Raw genomic sequence first — 22,178 nt, forward strand, 5'->3', positions numbered from 1 at the left:
GCTGTATGCACCCCTATGTTTACTGCCGCGTTATTTGCAACAGCCAAGCTGCGGAAGCAGCCCAAGTGCCCACCGACAGCTGAATGGATAAAGACGATGTGGTGCGCACACACGTGAGTATTACTCAACCACGAGAAAGTGTAAGATCTTGCCATTTGCAACAACATGGGTGGAGCGAGAGAGTATAGTGCTAAGCAAAGTCTGTCAGTCAGAGAAAGACGAATACCATACGATCTCACTCAAGTGTGGAAGTTAAAAAAGAAAACAAATGAGCAAAGGGGGAAAGAGAAAAAGACAAACCAAAGAACGGACTCTCTTAACTACAGAGAACAAACTGGTGGTTACGGGGGGTTGGGGGAGGGGGGCCACTGGTGAAACAGGAGATGAGATTAAGAGTACACTTCTCATCACGAGCAGAGTCCTGTACAGAACTACTGAATCACTACACTGCACACCTGAAACCGGTGTCACACTGGATGTTAACTGGATGTTAACTATATGAAACCGTGTCACACTGGATGCTAATGACACTGGAATTAAAGTAAAAACTTAATAAAAAGAAAAAAGAAGAAACCCACCTGAGCCCAACCCAAGGTAGACGGCACACAGGTGGTCAGGGAGGGACTCACTAGTATGAGGACAGCGGAGCAGAAGTCTAAAGAAAATGAGTCACGCAAATATCTGGGGGAGGGAAGCCATCCAGACAGAGGAAACAGCGGAGGCACAAGTTCTGAGTCAACAGGTTGGATGTGTTCAAACAAACAAACAAACACAACCAGCAAGAAGTCAGAAGGTCTGGGGTGAGAAGGGACTGAGCAACTAAAAAAAAGAAAACTCTAGGTGGACAAAGATGAAGGCAGGGAGAGGTGGTGGGAAGTGGTCAGACACTGGACAGATGTATTTTGTTTTGTTTAAAAGATTTTATTTACTTATTTGACAGAGATCACAAGGAGGCAGAGAGGCAGGCAGAGAGGGGGGGAAGCAGGCTCCCCGCTGAGCAGGGAGCCCGATGCGAGGCTCGATCCCAGGACCCTGAGATCATGACCCGAGCCGAAGGCAGAGGCTTAACCCACGGAGCCACCCAGGCGCCCCTGGACAGATGTATTTTGAAGATGAAAGGCTAACAAGATTGCTGACTGACTGTGGTAGATAGAGGGGGGAGAGGGGGGGAGAGAGAGAGAGAGAGAGAGAGAGAGAGAGGGAGGGAGGGAGGGAGGAGAGCCAAGGAGGATTCCACAGCAACTGGAATAATCCTATTTACTGAAAAGACTGAGGGAAAGTAGGTCTACGCAACACCTCCCCCACCCCCGGCTCAGTGAGTGTGTGTGTTGAGGGGGAATCAAGAGTTACTTTGGAGACACAAACACACTGACACACACACCTGAGTAAAGGTATTATTAAGTCATCTGTTTTGCAGGACTCAAGTTCAACAAAGAGGCTGAGCCCTGACTGAACAAATTCTCAAACTAGAAGTGGTATTTGGAGCAAGGACTGCACGCGGCCACATGGAGAATGAATGCAGGCAGAAGAGAGATGGGAAAATGGTCCCCCAGAGGACTCCAGTACTTACAGATCAGAAGAATGAGGCTATCTGGAGAGCCGAGAAGAGTAAAGAAAGTTCCAAAAGGAGGGAGCAGCCAGCTGTGTCCGGGACTACGAATGGTTTGGCTAAGAGGAGGACAGGGCTGAACATCCAATTTACCAAGGTGCAGGCGTGGTGGCGGTGACAACAGTGGGGACAAATGCCTAATGGAGTTCCTAAGAGAAGGGACAGAGCGGGGAGACAGGGAGACTATAGTGAAGCTATCAAGGAAAGCAGAGAAGCGGAGAAGTGGCTGGGAAGAATCACAGGGACAGCAAGGGACTCGAAGCCAGGTCCTGTCACAAGCCCATTTAATGCTGACGGCGCTGTTCTCTGTACAGTCCCACCTGAGTCCCTGCCGAATTAAGCCGCTTTTACGAAAACGCAACACGCGTTAAGAAAAGCTCTGTAAAGGACGCAGAGCCACTCTGACCGCTGGCTCCCCGCTCCCTGCGCCGGTATTTACCACACGCCTGTGCTAGGTGCACGTGACTGTCCAGACCCTTATCCTCACAGAGCTTCACCTTCAGCCTCGACGAGGAGGCGGGCACCAAGACTGTCATGAATGACCGGCCATGCTTCGGGGTTAGTTCGGGCTGCTACGGAAGCACGGAGGAGAAACACCCGACAACTACTTCGCGCAGCAGGGAAGGAATGCATCTTAGAGAAAGGACTGAGCAGGCTGAACCTGAAGGTCAAGGGCAGAAAAGGAAAAGCAAACAGGAGGAATCAAAACACGTCCCACACTGGAAATTAGTGTGGACTTACCTGGGGGCGGTGGGGCTCCATTAAGGTATTTTAAAGCAGCAGAGTGTCATATGGGAGATTTGGCAGCAAGATGGCTTATGGGACTGGGAGGAGGACATTCCTGAAGGCTGGAGACTAATTCCAAGGAGGGGGTATTAGAAGGGAGAGACTAAAAGATGGAAATGGAAGGAAGCAATAGACAGAGAAAAGAGCAGTCAGACTGTCAAGAGAAGACACTGTCAACAGACCCGGTGACCACCTGGATGTTGGGGGCAGGGGCTAAAAAGGCCAACCATTCCCAGCTCACCTGCTCAGCCCTGCCACCCACCACCTCCCCGCCCCCATCCCCCCGCCCCGGGCATTAAGTCTTACTTCTACCTGTCCACTACCTCTCTCCCGACAGACCAGCCTTCTCTCCCTGAAAACAAACTTCATTAATCCCACGATTTCCCCATAGACAGGGACACCAGTCATTTGATGGTGGCAGGAGCTAACTCCCTTTCCACATACATTTTCAACAAAGACTCAGCATCTTGCTAAAAAAAAAAAATCAAAATGAGACAACAGAAAATGAAAATAACATCTCTAAGGCTTAGTAATTTTAGAGTCCATTTTTAGCCAAAATCTGTGGTTTCTGTTACAAGGGGGGAAAAAAATTCTCTCCCTTTGATTGGTAAACAGTCCCAGATTTAAAACTATCCAAAGTCATATGGAGCAAAACACTGAGAGCTCTATTAATTAACTAGTAAGGCCCACATCAACGTGTATCCACACACCCGACGAGGTCTGCTGAGTTTTAAAAATAAAGGAAGGTTGGGGGAACACAAAGAAGAGTCAGGACTGTTTGCTCAGTACACAGACCGCTTGCTGAGGACAATGCGGAACATTCAGGAGAAGCTGAGAGCGAGCCTGTGAGGAACCAACCACACTTGGACCAGCTACTCCACAAACAGGTTAAGTATTAGGTACTTTTCCTCATAGGACCAAACATCGTGTCAGGAATAAATAACCTGTCTTCAATTACTGAAGGCGAGAGAGGGCTGTTGGATTTTCTTTAATTCTGCCACTAAAGGCACTGCGGTTCTTTAGTATCTGTGCTGTCGTTCAAAAAAAAGTCTTAATTAGCAAATCTGCTATCAGCACACAGAACTTGGTGTTACAAGGCTCTAGGAAATCAACCTGTCTGTTCTGGCTCCATAAAATGCCACAAGATATAACCCTTTACGAATGACATCATTGCAAACAGTGCTAATAAAGTGGTTTATTAAAAGGTACCCAAACACTCTGGTTTCTCTTCAGATCACATCAATTTTTCGCCCTTTTTAAAAGGCATCCAAAATATTTCGTTGGGTTTTTTCCTCTACAAATATTTCTTGGAAGAGTCACAAGCCTAGATTTTGAAATTTGCCTGTTTGGGTCACTACAGACACTTCTTAGAAAGCTCCAGTTTGCATATATTTGCCACATAACAAATTATGACACGCCTCCTTCATTTCTATTATCAAAGGTCTCAATATGGTCGCTCAGCTGCAAGGAGCACAGAGCAATCTGCCTTTCTGATGAATTTGCAATCCATGCCTCTCTCTCTCTGAATTCTCACCTCGTGGAAGGCCTAGAATATCAATCCTCAGAAGGGATGATAAGAAAATCCGGTATAGAGAAACACGAAGAAATAAAATAGGAATTTAATTTCTAACAAAAAACAAGGGGTATGATCCCGGGATCCTAGGATGAGCCCCACAGCTCCCTCTGACCCCCCCACCCCCACTCATGCTCCCTCTCTTTTTCTCTCTCAAATAAATCTTTAAAAAAAAAAAAAAAACCATACACCTAAAAAAGAATACTCTTCTCTGCACTTTTCATGCTGATATATAAAATCAAAGGTGTATGATACTTCAAGTAAGTTTTTAACTTAAGTGCAAACATAAAAATATAAGTATATAAATCATAAGCATACAGCTAGATAAAACACTTCGGAGTAAACACACTGACACGCCCCCATGCAGCTCAGGGACCGATGAGTGCCAGTGTCCCAGAAGCCTTCTCAAGTCCCTGCCAGTCTCACTTCAATCACCAGAGAGTTGTTTTTGATGGTTTTGAACTTTAAAATTTTTAAGTGTCATCATATAGTATATGTTTCATTTCATTTTAACCAGGGAATAATTCCGTTTTCAACAAAGAAGGTCTTTAGGAATATTTTTAAGGGGAGGTGGGTTGTGGAAGGCTCAGTTCACCATGTTAAATTCAGGCAGCCTTTTGCTGTTAACCCTTTCCAGTTCTAGGGTGAAGTCTCAGAAGGGCATCCCAAGGAGATTTACAATAACTTCTCATACGTACCTAAATCATACAAGGCCAACTTCCAAGCTTACCTTCTGCAGAATCTCTCATATTTGCAGAAGCAGAATCTGGCTCACTTGTCTTCAGCTGTAGGTCTTCGGTTTTGTTTGCTTTGTTTTTATTTTCCTGGGATTTTTTCTTCCCTAAAACACAACATTTATTTATTTACTTATTTACACACTCACTATTACCCTGAATTCTCGAAAAAGACAATTACTAATCCAATGACAGCAAATGGCAGATTTCTAGGCGACTGTATCAGATTTCTAAAGAAAGGAACAGACGATGAATCCGAATACTTTTAAGCCGTGTCAGAGAAAAAAAAAGAAACCCATAAACCCTATATTCTTGGGCATTAGTTCCCCTACCAAACTAACAGATCATCTATTCCAGAAAAGTTAAAAATACTGATGTTGGAGGAAAATGAGAGCAGTACCTAACATCGAGTTTCAATACCACACAAATAAGGACTGGCAAAAGTCTGTAAGCACCACACTGGGGAAAAACAAAAGGCAGTAGAACCTGGGCTCCTTTTAGTTAAGACGTGGGTATCCGTAACTGTGGAGTGAAACGGCAAGAGGCGGCTCTGCTGAACTGCCAAGGACGCACGCATATGCGCAGAGGCTCCAATACCAAACGCAGAGTAATTAGGAATATCTCACTGTCGAGCCGGCATGAATCCTGAGGGTCCCCGTGGACTGGACTCCAGGTCCAGTACAATTCAGGATTCCCTCAACAACGGGAAGAATGGAATTCAGGAAACACTAACTGGATTCCAAGTGCTACCGCAGCTCAGAAGATAAGATTAAAATGCAATGCATTTCTGACAAGCTACAACAAGGAGCTCAGGTCACCAAGATACTCAATACGGATAAGCAATTCTCCAGAAAAGTACCAGTACCGAAGGTTTGGAAGCTCAGTCTCTTTGGGATTGAACCAGAATCTGTGGCCCTTCTTTGGTATTTTTTTAAATTCCGAGTTTCTTTGTCCTGGTAGCTCCTGCGTTTCAGTTTTCAGATTCAGAACAGGTTCCTCTTCATCCTTCCCAAACACTCCTTCCCTCTCCTTCTGCAATGCAGGGCGGTCCTTTCTCTTTCAGAACAAGTTTCGTGACACCTTTTTGTCTGAACTGGCAAAATGACCAGTGGAAACCACTCACTGCTCCTGGAAAAGGATCACTATGGAGGAGCAGCATTAACTAAACTATAGACGACACACGAAAATGAGGTGAGAGATACAAGTAACACTGAAAAGTCCGTAACGGTTAAAAAATAGAAACATCCATCAAAATATGAATCAAATAATCCTAAAAACCACCACCAAATTTAGATAAATAATTAAGAGATGAAACGGGGGGGTACAATATACTCAATAATTGGCCAATACTGTTTTAAATCCCTAATTCTTTGGTCCATGAAAAAAAAAATGCTTTGATGCTTTCTGCCAAGACATAAGGTAACAGTCTGTGCAAGTAAATTCCTGGTAACACCTCCATCCCTCATTTCCAAAGGCACCTAAAATGGGACTCAGGACCCAAGCAAGCACTTCCCTGAAACCACATTCTGGTGGGAACAGAAGCCAAGAGCCTGCAGGGGGAAGGATTATAAACCAATCCCCCTCTGTAAAGGGCAAGGAAACAAAAAACACCATTTCGCAGTGGAAGACCTAAGCTCCTCTTGCAATTCTTTCTCCCTTGGTCAACTGAAGGGCACGAAGCCCGAATGTGAGGACAAGGCTCTTGAGGAATCCGGCTGTGCTTCAGGACGCCTACATTCCATCTACTTCCAGACAATTTTCTTATCCTCCCGACGACAGACACCCTTCCCCGTGTGCAATGCCCAGTCCCTATCAGATCACAGGGCGCAAACACCACCGGTGGAAATGATTCCCGGCTACCAAGACAGTTCCTCTAACACCACAGTTCCTGTCTGCTGAGACCCCTGGCAGGACTCCTGTGCCGTAGGGTGCTTAATTTGAAAGTTAGATTCTGGAAAGTTTTTCCCTGGATCACAAACACGAAAGTGTTCTAAGACATCACGTACCACCTCATGTTCCCCAAAGAGCTCAAGGATTGACCCTTTCTTATCTCCTACTTTCTACTTTGCACAGGCCTGAGCTTTTGGAGTAAGTAAAGGTGGAGGTACAGTGTACACTTTGCCTGGTACACATGAAGCTTAGGGACATTAAAACAAGTCACACTGTGAAATTTGACAGAAAAACAGATGTCCTTTATTGTAACAGAATTCCTTAAAAAAGCAATTCAGAGGGGCACCTGGGTGGCTCAGTGGGTTAAGCCTCTGCCTTCGGCTCAGGTCATGATCTCGGGGTCCTGGGATCGAGCCCCGTGTCGGACTCTCTGCTCAGCGGCGAGCCTGCTTCCCCCTCTCTCTCTGCCTGCCTCTCTGCCTATTTGTGACCTTGCTCTCTCCGTCAAATAAGAAAATAAAATAAAAAAAAAAAAGAATTAAAAAAAAAAAAGCAATTCAGAGATTTTCTGCAGCCTCTCAAGCACCATACAAAGCTGGTTAGCAGGTCATACAAAAAAACTGGCCTATACGTAAACAAGAGTATTAAATACGTGTCATTCCTAGACTTATAATAAAACAGCACAACCTTAATAATATCACTCACTAATATGTATTCAGACTAAAATCTCACAACTATCTAAAAGCCAAAAGTACCACTTTACGTTTCATTACTGGCCTAAAAGAGTATTAAAACACCTAGCTGATAATGTCCATGTCTGCTTCTAGCCTCCCCAAACCTAATCAGTGAGAAGTGCCCCCGCCCCCCTCCAGGTGCCCTCTTTAAAAAACAAGACCAGGAGACCTCGGTGCCCTGTGAAGAGAAACCACCCGAAGCAGGGACATGTGCGTCCTACTGAGAGGGCCACAAGCTGCCTGGGCATCCCACGAATCACACCCTCCCTGGGGGGCTGTCCCACGCACTGGAGGACGCTCGGCAGCACCACGGGCCTCCACCCACTACATGCCAGTAGCACCCCCACTTTTAAATGTGACAAGCCAAAGTCCCCAGACATGGCCAATGTCCGGAATGGGAGTGGGAGGTCTTCTCAGGTTAAGAACCACTAGGCTGAACCAATACAATACAGGTCACCGAAGACATAATGGGGCTCTGCAGTCTATATATGTAAGGATTTTAAAAAAGTATGCAAATACCACTAATAAACCACTTGTAACCACTGAAGAAAAGAACAATTAAATGTACTCCTAAGTACCTCTGGTGAACAATGACAGACTTAAATTTACCATAGAAATGAGCCTATCATGAATCTAATTATCATTCGTTCCTGAGACAGAGATTCCCAGACACATGAAATGATACAATCTTAAATCAGAACCATCTGACACTTGAGTTACTTCCCCTTAGGACCGCAGACCAGAGATGACGGGGCCATCAAAACCACCTGCCCTACCTGTTCTTCTGAGAGAAAAATGAAGGCCAGGGCCCCAGAGCAACTAGCTACTCATCTACGAGAGAACAGGAATGAGGGCCCAGGTGTCCAGACTCACACTTAGGCATGCTTGGTGTCACTCACAAAGCCAAATACTGCCGTAACAGGTGGGGGAACCTGCTACATTTCCTTAAGTAAATTTCTTTTCCTGGTACTTGGTTTCTGTTCTACTTGTAATCGAACTAAAAGAGAAAACAAAAATAAGCCTATAACCAAAACCACCTCTAAGGACGCTTACACAAGGGCGCGGGGACTTCTTGGTGTCTGTGAGGCGGGAGGGGCCTCGGGAACGGGGCCGGCAGAGCCCGCTGGGAGCCTGGTAAGCACACGTGTGCACTTACCATCGGGGTCCTGAAGGGTCCTACATAGAAGCTACAGCCAGCTGCGCGCTCCACTTGGTCTAAACAAGAAAGATACAGGAATGAAACACAAGGAAAGTGAAATGGACACACCGACAGATCACAATGGAGGACAGGACAAACTTCGTGCGTGTAAGGAAAAGATACACAGTTCTGGAGGAAACTGAATGAAGCAGAAGGAAAAGAGCAGTCACCTACTCCATCAGGGTTCTCAAGCGCGCGCGCACACACACACACGCAGATAAAAATAAAGAAATTAATCTGTAACTGTGTTCTCAGCCGCCAATAGGAGGGCCCGCTCGGTATACTTACTCTCAGGCCCGCGCCACATCCCCGCTGCAAAACAGACGCTCTGACCCCGCTCCGCCGAAGGCCCCATCCGCACCTCTCATCCTGCAGAGACCCAAGGACCAGAGACGTGAAGTCATATGCCCAAGGTCACGCAACTAAATCAGCTCTAGAGCCAGAACGCACCCGCAAGGATGATGAGGCTAAAACTGTTCTTGTTACTACGTTTCTTAAGACCAGTAATGACATAATAAAAACATCATATGCTGTATAAAGCACTTTTTTTTTTTTAAAGATTTTATTTATTAGAGAGAGATCATGTGCATGAGCAGGAGAGGAGTGGACAAGAGAGCGAAACAGAAACCCAAGCAGACTCCTGGCTGAGCATGGGGCCCCACTTGAGGCTCGATCCCACAACCCTGAGATCATGACCTGAGCTGAAACCAAGAGTCAGACACATAACCGACCGAGCCACCCAAGCGCCCCTACAAAGCACTCTCTATGCACTATCTCACTTGGTTTCAAAGGCAAATGAAAGAAAAAGTGACAGAGACATCCACTGCCATTTATAGAAAAGACACAAGAATCAAACTGGAGTGCAGATTTTTTTTTCCATTTCAATTTTATCTGATGCCAGAAACACTCATCCGTCAATAGCACAGAACCTCAACCTAAGCAAATATGATTCACCATTAAACAGTATCAGTAACACTGGGGTTTCTAGCGAAATAGCTACCATGTAGAGAAGTCAACAGTCATAATGACTACTCTTTAAAGATAATGTCTAGCATTATACCTCTGGTGTCTGGGATGCGAGTTGCAAAATCAAAATTGCCTAAAGCATCACATAAATAGTTTAACCGAGGTCTGGACTGTGTTCTACTAGTCTAATAAAACTGGTCAAACACTAGCAAATTCTAGAGAATAATGTTTCACTTAAAATGTGCAGGCTTCAGAGAAAACACCAAATTCTGGAAGGCGTGTTCAAGTTCCATTAAAAATTCATCACAACAGCGAAGGCTCATGCACTTCGTGATTTAAGTGAACTAAGTTTAGACCCTACGTAACTCTGCATGCACCGCCTCCTCACTGGGGAGCTACCCAGCTCCTAGGTACAACATCAGAATTCAGTACTGGTGCACAGAAGCAGGGCTCGGGAGCCCACCATCTTACTCACACCCACAGCTGATTCCATACCAGGTGAGGCCCCATCTCTGAGCACTTACCATGAAAGGTCATCAAGAAGATGAGCTGCCCTGAACAGGAGCCTCCAGAATCCCCCAGAGGAAGCCCTAGAAGGACTCCCCTAAGGATGGGCTGTGCCTGCCGCCTCCAGGGCCCTGCACCTCACTGAGCCCTTCACCTTGGCAATGTGCCTCCATCTACTCGCCTCCGCTGGAGCCCCACTTTGCATGGCTACCTCTGATGGCGTGATTACAAAACGCCACATTTCCTTAGGCTTCATTTGCCTCAGGTTTCCCCTCTGCTTCGGAGGGTTTCACGGGTCTGACATTCCTAAGATTCCTCTCCCCAGCCTTGTGACATCTCCTTTTGTGAGCATTCCTTCGCAAAGTTTTCCTCTTCTCCCTGGCCTCAGCCAAGAGGGTGCCTCCTAAGAAATCTGAAGACTGGAGGCTTTCGTACCAGGATTTAAAAAGACTGAGCCAAGGGCACACATTCTTAGAGAACAGAACGGACATGGGACGGGGGAATAATGGGCTGTTAAAAGGGAAAAGAAGAACCTAAGATTTGAAGCAGAAGGAGCCTCAAAGGTGGCCTTACCTGCTCCCCAAACTCCACCAACATTCCTCTTGAAGCTTTAGCTCATTACAGGAGCTGCCTAAAATCTCACAGCAAGTTTGCAGCGAAACTGGGACTTTTATTCCCATCCGATTCACTGTTCTGTCCACCGTGTTCTAGAGGCCTTGCTGTGAGTGACACCTTCTGGGCCCTAATTCTTTCACCCTTATGAAAGATAATTAATGGCACCATCTGCATTGCAGGCAAGTTTGAGAAATTTATCATAAAAGCATAAAAGTCAGTGTAGAGCTTTTCAAGTTTGTGAAAGACAAGGATGTAGCTTTCTTGACAGCAGGCTCGCACGGCCCTGACAGCAGCACTCAGAACACCAGCTTTAGAGCGCAGTCCAAGTTCCACAGGCAAGGTGAAAGGCTTGGCTGGTAGAAAAGCATAAAGTTCAGTAGGCCTGGCTGGCTCAGTTGGTAAGGCACTTGACTCTCAAACTCAGGGTTGTGAGTTCAAGCCCCGTGCTGGGTGTGAACTTAAAAAAATAAATTAGAAAATGTTAAAAAGCATAAAGTTCATGTTAAATGACTTCTTCACAGTATTAAAACACACACACACACACACACACGCACACACGCTATCTCTAACAGACCAGGTAGTGAGGAAGGCCATTGATGGATGATAGCAAAGTCATGGCTGAAACAATGATGACCGAGATGTTCCGTGGAGGCTGGTAAAGGGAACAGAGTCAGACCCCAGCAGTTTTCTATCTGGGGTTGGTTAACGTTCTACAGTTAGTGTTGGTGAATACAGAGGAAAGAAGCTGGAAACACGTATGCACATAAGTTTTCCACAAGGAATTAACAGTCCATTTCAATAATTTTAACATACGCTTAAAAAAGAAAACCAGAAGATAATGACTCTGTGAAGTCAGCAGAAGTCACGGTGAGGACAAGCGGGAACTGGTTAGCAGGACTGAGGCAAGAGCAGAGCCTCCGAAACCACGGCCAGAAAGGCTCCAGCAAAGGTCAGCCCAGCTGCACACAGGATGGGGTGTGTCCATCAGATGGTCAGAGTGGCCGCTACAGCTGCCCAAGGTGACACCGGGGGAAGACGAAGCCACTTGGAGCCTAGCCCCGGCTCTCCACAGCGTTTGGGAGGAAACACTCTGAACCGGCAAGATGCTGGGCAGTAACTGGTTTTCACAAAAGTAATATGCTATATACACTTCCTTTAGACTTAAAATAACTTTTGTACTTAAAATAACTTGAAAATGTACCTGATAGTAAAAATATTCTGTTAAGCAGCTTGGGCATAATTTCAACCTTTTTCTGTGGTTAGACTCACCAGGAGAGCTGTCTATAATCCTGGAGACAAACTGTAAAAATAAAACCTCTCTGGTTTTAAGTTGCTCATAGTATTAAAACAGGACTCTAGGCTTTGCTTCCAACAGAAACAATGGAAAAGTTCTGGATTTTTCAGTGCTGCAGATCCCGGCGTAAATTCCTGGGATGCTTGCCTCGCGCTGGGGGGGTGCACAGCCTTTGCACCCTGTGGAGGGTCTGGCCCGCAACTCATCCACATGCCAGGCTCATGGGAGGAACAGCGAGGATCACATCTGAAGGGAGCTTTTCGTTTCTCTAAAAAAGGCTTTTAGTGGCTTTGACTGCATAATCCCAAATACCAGAAAAGGCTCCTCAAATAAACGCAAATAAATTCAAATTGAGAAACCATTACATTTCCTTATACTCTTTGGAACCTCAAAGTCTTGTGGCATGAACAAAACGATTTTAGAGACTAAGTAAATACCTCTGAAACAAACAAGCTACCAGCCCGTTCTACTTTATAATTATTTTAATTTCTAGGGTTCTGGTTCTTCTCAGGGATCTTCAGTAGCTTTTCTTTTACAGGGGGAAAAATGTTTCTCAAGTCGGAAAACCCTGCATATAAAACGTGCCTTAGCAACTACATTAACTCCAGTTCAAGAGTCAGTCCCCGGAGGCCAAACAAACAGGGACTGGAGCTGCATAGGGAGGGGGTGTGTGGTCTGCGCCTGCCAGGAGTGCACAGCCACACCCTCGAGAATTCCTCATCCTCAGCTGAAAGGAAAGCCATTTATGATGAATTTTACGGAACTATATCCTGACGAATTAACTGTGAAATTTAGATTAAAAATACTTTCAGGAAGTGAATTCTAGATATAAATCTGAGAGAAGACACCATTATAATACTTTAAATCATTATCTGCAATGATTTCCAGAAATGCTCGGAGGAACAGGGATCAAGCCTCATCACTAAGGAAGGTAGGATACCTGTTTGTGTTTGTATTTTCTCATTTTTCTAGATGAACATTTGGTTACAGTGTGCAAAAAACAAATGAATACGTTATTTTTGAAAGAAACACCTAACAAAGGCAAAATTATTGAGGCAACTGAAAATGGCCACTATTGGCTGAGATTAACATATGCAATTTTATAACAGTACAATTTGGAAAAGGTCTCAAAGGTCTATGTTGCCTACACAGCAGGAAGTACTGAGGAGCTTCTCTTCTATCTCCCACCTGAACACCAAGTCTAAGTGTCCAGAAAAAAAAACATCAAAATTCACAACAGACACACACTGAAAGGGGGTGTAAAATAGAAGAGACATTACTGAGCAGCCGACACTGTTCACGATTCAAATCACCGCGGCTCACCTTCTGGCAGGTGTCTTCAACTCATTTCCCCATACATCATGTGACTTCAAACCAAAAGTTAACTTCCCTCCTCCTTTTGAGCGGCCACACACCTTACATTCTTTTTCTTGTTTCACTGCACTCGGTTATTTTATCCCTCATTATTTAAATCAAAAATCTAATTTAAATAACCGTGCTGAGTGCCTCCCAAGTGTAAGCGAAGGGTCAGTGTGCTGGCAGGCAGTCAACTGTGATAATCTTGAGAGGACTGTTTCCTGGCTTTTATTTTGCTTCTCCTAAAAATGTGAAATTAATATGCCATGTTTGACAGAGGTTTAAGAAACAGGTTATAAAAATAAAACAATCTACAGAGATACTAAGCTACTCATCACTTGGATCTACCATGGGACACTTTTGTTCCGGCATCATTTTTAAGGCTATTCATCACTACTGCTAAGCAATCTCGTTCTCTTCTTTTCCAAGACCTCAACCGTCTTCTGGCCTCCACACCTGCAGACATATCTCTACCAGAGCCTGTGAATGGACACGTCACGTCGCCGCTCCACCAGGAAGGGCTTGGACCTCTGGAGGTTTAGGCACGTGCACAGACCAGCACAAATTTGCCCACTCTGATAACTCAAAATGCTGTCTTTCAGATTCAAGCAGAGAAAGAACGAGAATGTGTTCTCCTCACAAAGTAATTATTTAAGTCACAAATGACATTTATATTGGAGATTTTTTTCTTTTAGATCTGAACCTAAAAACTAAATCCTACTAGTTATAACTAGCCTATTTAACATTACATCTCACACTCAGACGCACCAGCCTGTATCAGATTACCGTTCAAATTTAGCTCAAGCTCAATTCTTGCAAGATTAGAATTTTTCCTTCTAAATACTAAGTTTCTGGAACCACGGTGAAGCAGAAGTATTTTGATTTTTCTTGGATGCTTATAATCTACAAGACAGTTTGTTACGAGCTACAGGGAAAATTATATGTATAAATAACTACAAAGATGTCTGCTCCAAAGGAACTTAAAATTGAAGTCACATCCAACTTTGCGAAAAGCAAGTCCCTTTGCAGAAAGGCCCTACCTAATGTCAACAAGAAGCAAATGCTGAATGGAAAAGATGTTCAAGAGAATCTGAATCTCATTAAAAATAAAAATGAGGGAGGAAGAAAGCAGGAAGAGGGAAGGCCAGGGAGGTGGGGGAGAGGGAGGGAAGGGACAGTGAAAGACAGGGGAGGGGATGAAGTAAATCTGCAACCAGCTAGGTAAAGCAAGGACGCATGCACAGCCGGGGCCCTGCTTAGGTGTGGAAGCCACAGAACCCCAAGCACTGACACGGAATTCCGCCTTTCTGAAACACAAAATCTTCTCAGTGCTGGTCTCCCAGGATTACGCCACATTCTCCTGAGTTGATGCTTCTCTCTTTTGCCAACACAGGGATAAAATAAAGCCCCCCAAGGAACAGAGAAGCCTGGGAGCAAGGGCTCACCAAGGACTAGGATTTTCAACAGTTGCCTCCTAGGCTGGTGCCTGAGGCTAGAGAAGAGTCTCCCTCTCTCACCAGCCACCCATTCATCTGCTCCCAAAAGGTTCCTGTGCCCCCAAAGTCATACATCTTTCCTGCAAAGAGCATACCCCAACTTAAACAAGACTCTGGAATGGGCTCTCCTATCCCTCCCCAGTGTGTTGGGAGTGGTACTCGGAATAAAATAGGTTCTCGAAGGGCACAAACCCACAAAAACTGAAATTCACAAAACAAACTATATAGCGCCGCCTTGGGCCATGATCTGACTCGTAGAAGTAATCCTGATTAAGGCAGACAGGAACCAACCATAATACACACTAGTGACAACTACCTGGTACTGTCATCAGGAGTAAATCAGGTAATGCAGAAACAGAACTTTGCACAGCGCCTGACAAAGACTCCATCAATGGAATCAATTGTAAGGATTTCCCACAGTAGATTCTACCAAACAAATTACAGAAACCCCACGCCTACAAGTCTCAATTGTCAGCATATGTTCCTTCTTATGAAGACAATGACATTCTGCTTCCACTAACAATTCTGAATTCATCCATTTGTTCTGTTCATTTGCTCTCCAGTGATTCACACGATCCCACCCAGATATCACTATGGAAAGGCACAAGTCCAGCTGAGGACAGAAGTTTACTTCAGTGCTTCAAACACTCACTAACGCATCTATCAATATACAGTAATGCTCGAACAGAAGCCGTGACTACGTTTCAGTTTTTAAATCTGCAATCTACTGATTTTATTGCTTCTAACCACCTGTCTAAACATTAACAGTTGACTCAGTGGTTCTTAATCTTTTGGGAAAGAAACCCTAGACCCTTTTAATATCAGCCAACACTTAAAGCCCCTCTCCCCTGGCAGTCAGAGATAACCACACTTGGAGGCTCATGGACCTCTGCATCATCAGAGTCCAGCTCTAAATTCCTGGAAACATGCATACTGAGGGGTATGTATACCTGTGTGACCCCTGAGAAAGACCCTACTCCTTAGACAGCTCAACAGAAATGCTGCACAGAAAATCAGGACACTTGTTTCCTTAAAGCTGCTGCCGTCAGCTTCCCTAGTAACCTGTAAGAAAACGGCTCTTCCACATTCTTGTTTTTTCCTGACTGCACATCCAGAAAGACGTAAAACGACAGATTTCCTCATCGGTCACGTGCGCCTGGAAACTGCTCCAACACAGTTACTGTCGGGGCTGTCTGATCATTTAAAGTCTAAGAAAACATACCCCAAATCCATCCAGAATGTCAACCACACAAAATTTGGTCACAACAGTAGAGGAGTCATGAGTGGTCTGGACCACACAGAGGTAAGAAAGAACACGAAAACAGCAAACCCTTCATTTGGGCAACAAACAGTCAAACATGTTTACTTCTGCCCAGGCACATACAATAAATCAAACTGAATGAGTTATCTTATCCAACAATCCACGTAACCACAGGAGTCCTAGTCTGAGTAACCAGGAAAACGAGAGAGCTTTTAAGAGAGAAGCAGGTCTCTAGCCCATGAGGGGTTCTCGAATGCCATGATGTGTATCCAGTTGCAAATCCACAGACCCTCTTAACTCTTACCTAATTTTCAATCTACTTAATTCACTTTGTGTCGCCAAACCAAAACATAGGGATTTCAGAAAGCCGTATCAGAAAATGCTGCAACTATTCCTTTACTTTTTCCAGAAGGGCCACAACACACCGAAGGATGGACAGAATTACCACAGAGCTAATTTTGCCAGTGCCCACCAATTAAAATGGGACGGACCAAGGTTCAGTGTGCCAGGCATATTCCTACAAGGCTCTCGCTTGATGCTCACAGCAATCCTGCAAGGTAAATCTTATCCCCATTTTACAGACAGGTAAACTGAAGAGCAAAACATGTGGAGTCACCTGTCCAAAGTCATGCTGCTATTAACTGGTGGAGCTGGGATAGGAACGCGGCCTCCTAATTCCAAGGCCATGTTCTGGCATGCCACAATAAAGTCCACACATCGTACATCTCCCAGGACTTAGAGGTATAGCTGGGTCAGCAGTTTTCCCCTTCTCTCCTCCCCACACACACACAGGCTCAGGCTCACTTTAAACAGGTTATCCATGTGCAAAGTAGTCATCAAGTTGTAACGATCAGAGAAGCAATAATGGAGCTCAGGCAGTGTACTCACGTACTTTAGCACGAAACTGGAAGTTGGAGGGAGCACAATAATCATTCACCGAGGAAACAAAGCTTACCAACTCTGTGCCCTTTCTGCCAACTGCCCGTGAGACTGAGGGGATCCTGCCTCTCTAAAACTGAAGAGGGCCAGGAAGAGCGTGAGTGCAGCATCACTTCTTCTTAATTTAACACTTCCTACACTCTCGTGCAACCATAAATTGAATTTATCTTGGCACACAGGCGGCAATTTACATTTTACATTCTGAATTCTTGAATTTGTAATTTTGATGGAATCAGAACTATAAATATCAAGCTTACCACCCAAATTTGATCTTGTTATCAACAACACGATCACACACAACAAGGAAGATAACTTCCTATGATGATAGATATTCAGCCGCTAATCAGACTACTTAAGCGAATTTGGGGTTTTAAGCCCCCTGTTCAAAAATCCAACCAAGACTGAGACTGTATCTAACTATTCCTTTTGGTTATTTGTCTGGAATGCCAGCGAGAGGGAAACTGTAACTTCAATGCCACTGTCAATCCTACAGAAACTACAATCCGTAACGTGGACGTGCAGGAGGAGAGCGTTCCGTGTGTGAAAGGCCAGCACCGCTCTGCCAGCAGCCTGAACCCAGGAGAGAGGAATGTGAGGCTTCGGTCTTGGGTCTGTGCTGACCCTGACATCGATCTGCTCACAGGAGGTACCCAAGGCAGCAGGTGGAGGTGGAAGCCCTCACTCCTCCCAAGGACCCTCAGACACTCTGCCTAACGCCAGCAGTCACTTGATTACAGAGAGAAATAGGGTCTAAAAATCTCTTATGCTAACAAACAAAAAATACGGAACCAGAAAGGCATATTCTACCCCTCCAACTGGCAAGAGAATGAAAACTGAACCTAAGAAGCCAAACAGTAGAAAAAACTAAAATTAAAAAAAGGCACAGGAATTTGCAGGGTTGCCCATTCTAAACTGTATCGCAACTTCAAACATGGCACACGACTGGTTTTGGGGTTCCAAACAGGGGTGAACAAACCAGTTTGTCTTCATTTTTGTGGCATGTGAGGTCTCAGGAAACCTACAAAAGACTGCCCCAATAGGACAGATTAGAAATACATGGGGAAAGACTGTTGATCACCCACAGCTTTAATGGGGGGGGGGGGGTAGCCTAAGTGGGAACTTACTGGTTTTCTTTTTAACCAAAGCAAAGATAATTCTCTGCAACTACACATAACTGGTAGCATGAAGTTAATTTATTAAGGATGAAACTAGGTTTGGGTCATTCAGATACTGATTAAATTAATAAGAACATATAAACGGAAAAGTTTTCCAAGTATCAAATTAACAAGAATTTTGAATGTCATAATCTCATTTTAGAAACTGGTATTTTTATATATCACACACATACAGTATCATTATTTTATCATCAGGATAAGTCTCTAGCTTCTGAAACTATTCAAAGACTGTATTTTTAAATGTATCGTGTATGTTAAAATATGCATATTAAAATGTATTGATACATAATACTTAAAATAACTATACATGTACGAGCTTAGTGTGAAAATTCCCATCAAAAAAAAATTTCTAAATTTCAGGGTCATAACCACAAAAATGGGAAGAGGACATTGGTACAGCAGAGGGCTCAGAATGCTGAGAATTTTGTCTCTTACCCATAATCCCTCTGAACTTTTTCTTCTTAATATATGTGTCAAGTTTTAACCTTTTAAAACAAAGCTACCACCTAATTTCTAGCGGAAAGGACAGAACAGAAAGGAAATTGCTTGTGGAAAAAATGAAAAGCACAGATTAAGAGGCAGAGGTTCTGTCCAGTCTACCGTGTGTGTTTGAGGCATGGGGGTGGGGCGTTAACGACCTTAGTTAATGACCAAATCTTCAAGGAACAACTGAGTAAAAAACTCTTATTAAAAGTTTCAGGTAGAAAAAGCCATCTTACGTTTTGTTACAATTCAGGAAGTTTCAAAAAAGTTTCAGAACTTTTTACGTATTCCAAAGACTCTAGAGCCAGTAAATACAATTAAGAAATCAACCTCTGCCCCTCAGGAGGAAAATTCACTAGAGCACAAAGGCAGGTTAGGGCAGCTCCTTCCTCCTGGTTTCTTTTCACGCTTTTCCTCCTGAATGAGTCAAGCCACTAGAACAGGAACAGCTTTAAGAGCAAACAAAACCTCTTAAAGAAAGTACTGCTTCCAACAGTTCAAATGAGCTCCCCTTAAAGGAACAAATAAAAGATAAAAAGCCACCCCCCAAATAAACACTTTGACCAAAAAAAAAAAAAAACAAAACAGACAAAATCCCTACTTTTCATCATCGGTGTCACATCTTAAGAGTGAAAGAAAGTAACAAGCATGATTTAACTCTACAACAAATCAGCACTGCACTTACCCCAGCTCCCACACTGAACTCTTGGAGTGTATGTAAATTAAAACACGTTCATGATCTCCCTAACATTCAGCTTAAGAAAACTTCCAAAATCACACTGTATTCACCGCAATAGCCAGTCATTCCCAACACAAGAACTGTGGTGCGGAGAAGGAAGCGGAACATTAGCATCTTCTTGAAATCTGGAGCTCCCCGGTCCTGGAAGTGTCCCCCACCCCCGGCACCCCCAACCTGCCCGCACTGCAGAGGGACTCAGACCAAGGCAACGTCTCACTCCGTTCTTGCAGGTGTCCCAACTGATTTCAAAAAGAATATAAAACTTAGGAAAAATGAAACATTCAGAAGAAGCCCAAACCAACAAATGCCATTGAAAACACACTTAACAGACGACGGCTAACAAGGGACAAAAATGTAATCTATTAGTGTTTTTAAGAACTGTTTATTTGAGGTGCTCTAAGGAATACAATAAATCTATTCAATCCATAAACCCCCAAGGCAAGAATAACTGAAGGCATTAGTTCTCAGCATAAGTGAGCTTTCTAATACCAAAGGCTTCACTTAATCACACTGCCTTATTATTTAGGATTAAAGTGGGCAATTCTACAGTGAGTAGCGAACATTCATCTCGGCTAATTAGTAAAGCTTTATAAAACACTGCTACTTATTCAGTATGACTGTCCTACTCAGAAACATTATGAATAAAAACTAGATTTAGGCAAGGCGGAGTCAGGTGAACCTGGGCCACCCACATAACCCCCGGAGCCCCAGTGCCCTCAACTACACCAGGAGGAGAAGCAGCCTCGCGACCCAGCAGCGCCACCAGCAGGGCCTTTGGCAGTGCTGTCTCGGGAACCAAGCACAGTGCCGGGCACACATGCAACTCGCTGACCACTGCTGTCACCCTCACCATCAACAGAAAGCTGTGATTCATCATGTAAGGACAGGATGTGCAGAGAAGCGTCAGCTCACCAGAGACGTCCCTATCAAAACTCATTATAAGCAATGAATCGGACCAGGACCTCCCAGACCGTCGGACACTGGTTTAATAGGAGTGCGAATAAAGAAAACCGGCTACTTTCAGGGTTCATCCTTTTCACCTGGAGAAACGACAGCAAGCTTTTCAAGAACTCTTGCTTCTCCATGCCATTCAGAGTCCCTGAACTCGTCAACCAGATTATTAACATTAATCAAATCCGAACTTTAGAACTGTCCTTGGCAGCAGGTACAACAGGAACAGGTCACGCGAGGGCCGCCACAGCCAGGCGGGCCTACCTGCGACAGCAACGGGCCCGCATTTCCCTCAGCCGCAGGCTGTGTGCAGAACCCGCCGCACCGCGCCCTTGGGGCCCTCACCCTAGCCCTCGCTTCTTCACAGGCAACTTCTTTTTCTTCTTTTTTTAATATTTTTTTATTTATTTATTTGAGAGACAGAGATCACAAGTAGGCAGAGAGGCAGGCAGAGAGAGAGAGGAGGAAGCAGGCTCCCTGCGGAGCAGAGAGCCCGATGCGGGGCTCGATCCCAGGACCCTGGGATCATGACCTGAGCCGAAGGCAGAGGCTTAACCCACTGAGCCACCCAGGCGCCCCACAGACAACTTCTAATACAAGACAACACTCCTTTCTGTAGTTCTGCTAAGTTCGTGCATGTAGAAGCCCCTCTGTAAACCAGAACAGGAAACTGCCTAGGGAAAGGAAGCACTCACTGAGTTTCAAAAGTAATTAATCCATAATTCTGAAAAAGAACCTAGTACTCCAATTTAGGGAAGGCACAGAAAATTGAGTTTTGTTTTTTTTATTTTCAAATTATAACCAAATTTTTAAAAAATAAAATAAACTAGTTAGAACTCACCACATTAAGGGTCTCATTTCCTTGTTCCTTTTAGAAAATTTAATCATGATCAAACCTACTTTCTGCATTAGGCCAAGTCCTACCTTCCAATTTACACATGGACAGGAGAAACAGTGTTAACAGCCTACTTGTGACATGTACTGGGATTTTTTCCAAGTTTATCCACTGAACTACCGTTGAAAAATGTGCAAAATGCTTTGAAAATTTTTAGTTAATCCATACAATTTCCCTATGAACAAGTTATACACAGCAAACATCAAAGGCACAACCACTGGGGTGCCTAGGTGTCTGAGCTGCTTAGGCAACTGCCTTCAGCTCAGGTCATGATCCTGGAGTCCCAGGATCGAGTCCCACTTTGGGCTCCCTGCTCAGTGAGGAGTCTGCTTCTCCCTCTGACCTTTCCCCTCTCATGCTCTCTCTCAGTCTCTCAAATAAATAAATAAAATCTTAAAAAGAAAAAAAGGCACAACTACTCACCAATTTCTTACCTAAATTTGGAGCAAGTCAATAGCAGCAGAAGTATAAAATTAGAAATTTAAAAAAAAAAAAAACCAACTCCACTGCTTCCTACTGTTGAAAAAATATCGAAGCTGTCTCAAGCTTTTAAAAACAGGCCCGCATAACAGCAGCATGGATCCAACGTGGCAGGCAACCATCAGAGATGGGACCCTACGCTCAGCAAAGGCATCATTCAGCTAGAAGGAAGTGAGAGCTACAGTGGGGATCAGCCAGGACACTGCTCTCTTGGGTCCAACGTGATAGGTTAACGCTAGGACCACATTTCCACAGGAACATCACCACCTCCCACTGCCCCATACCCTGCACCAGCACCTGTGAAGGGGCTACCAAGGAGCGCCCTGCAAGGAAGTGGGCACGGGACCTACCTACCAGACACCGGGAAGGCTCGGGGCGCATCTGCCATCACCCTCAGGCATCGTGGCCAGGCTTCACCATTCAGCCCGGCCTCTGCCATTCAGCTTTGACCAGGGAGCCTTAAAAGAGCCGTTGGCCGCTAAGGGAAGGCTGCTAGG

The 22,178-nt window shown here is 44.6% G+C and overlaps 1 protein-coding gene across 1 annotated transcript in view; it reads right to left on the reverse strand.

The window, feature by feature from the left end:
• Positions 1-22,178, reverse strand: part of PRDM2 (PR/SET domain 2) — a 121,523-nt gene that overhangs the window by 41,311 nt on the left and 58,034 nt on the right. Inside the window, exon 6 of the mRNA XM_080800430.1 lies at positions 4,699-4,809. Within this exon, the coding sequence (XP_080656556.1) occupies positions 4,699-4,809 (111 nt within the window). The remainder of the gene's footprint in view (positions 1-4,698; positions 4,810-22,178) is intronic.

Source organism: Martes martes (genome assembly GCF_963455335.1).
Source record: "Martes martes genome assembly, chromosome: 4".
NCBI classification, from domain to species: domain Eukaryota; kingdom Metazoa; phylum Chordata; class Mammalia; order Carnivora; family Mustelidae; genus Martes; species Martes martes.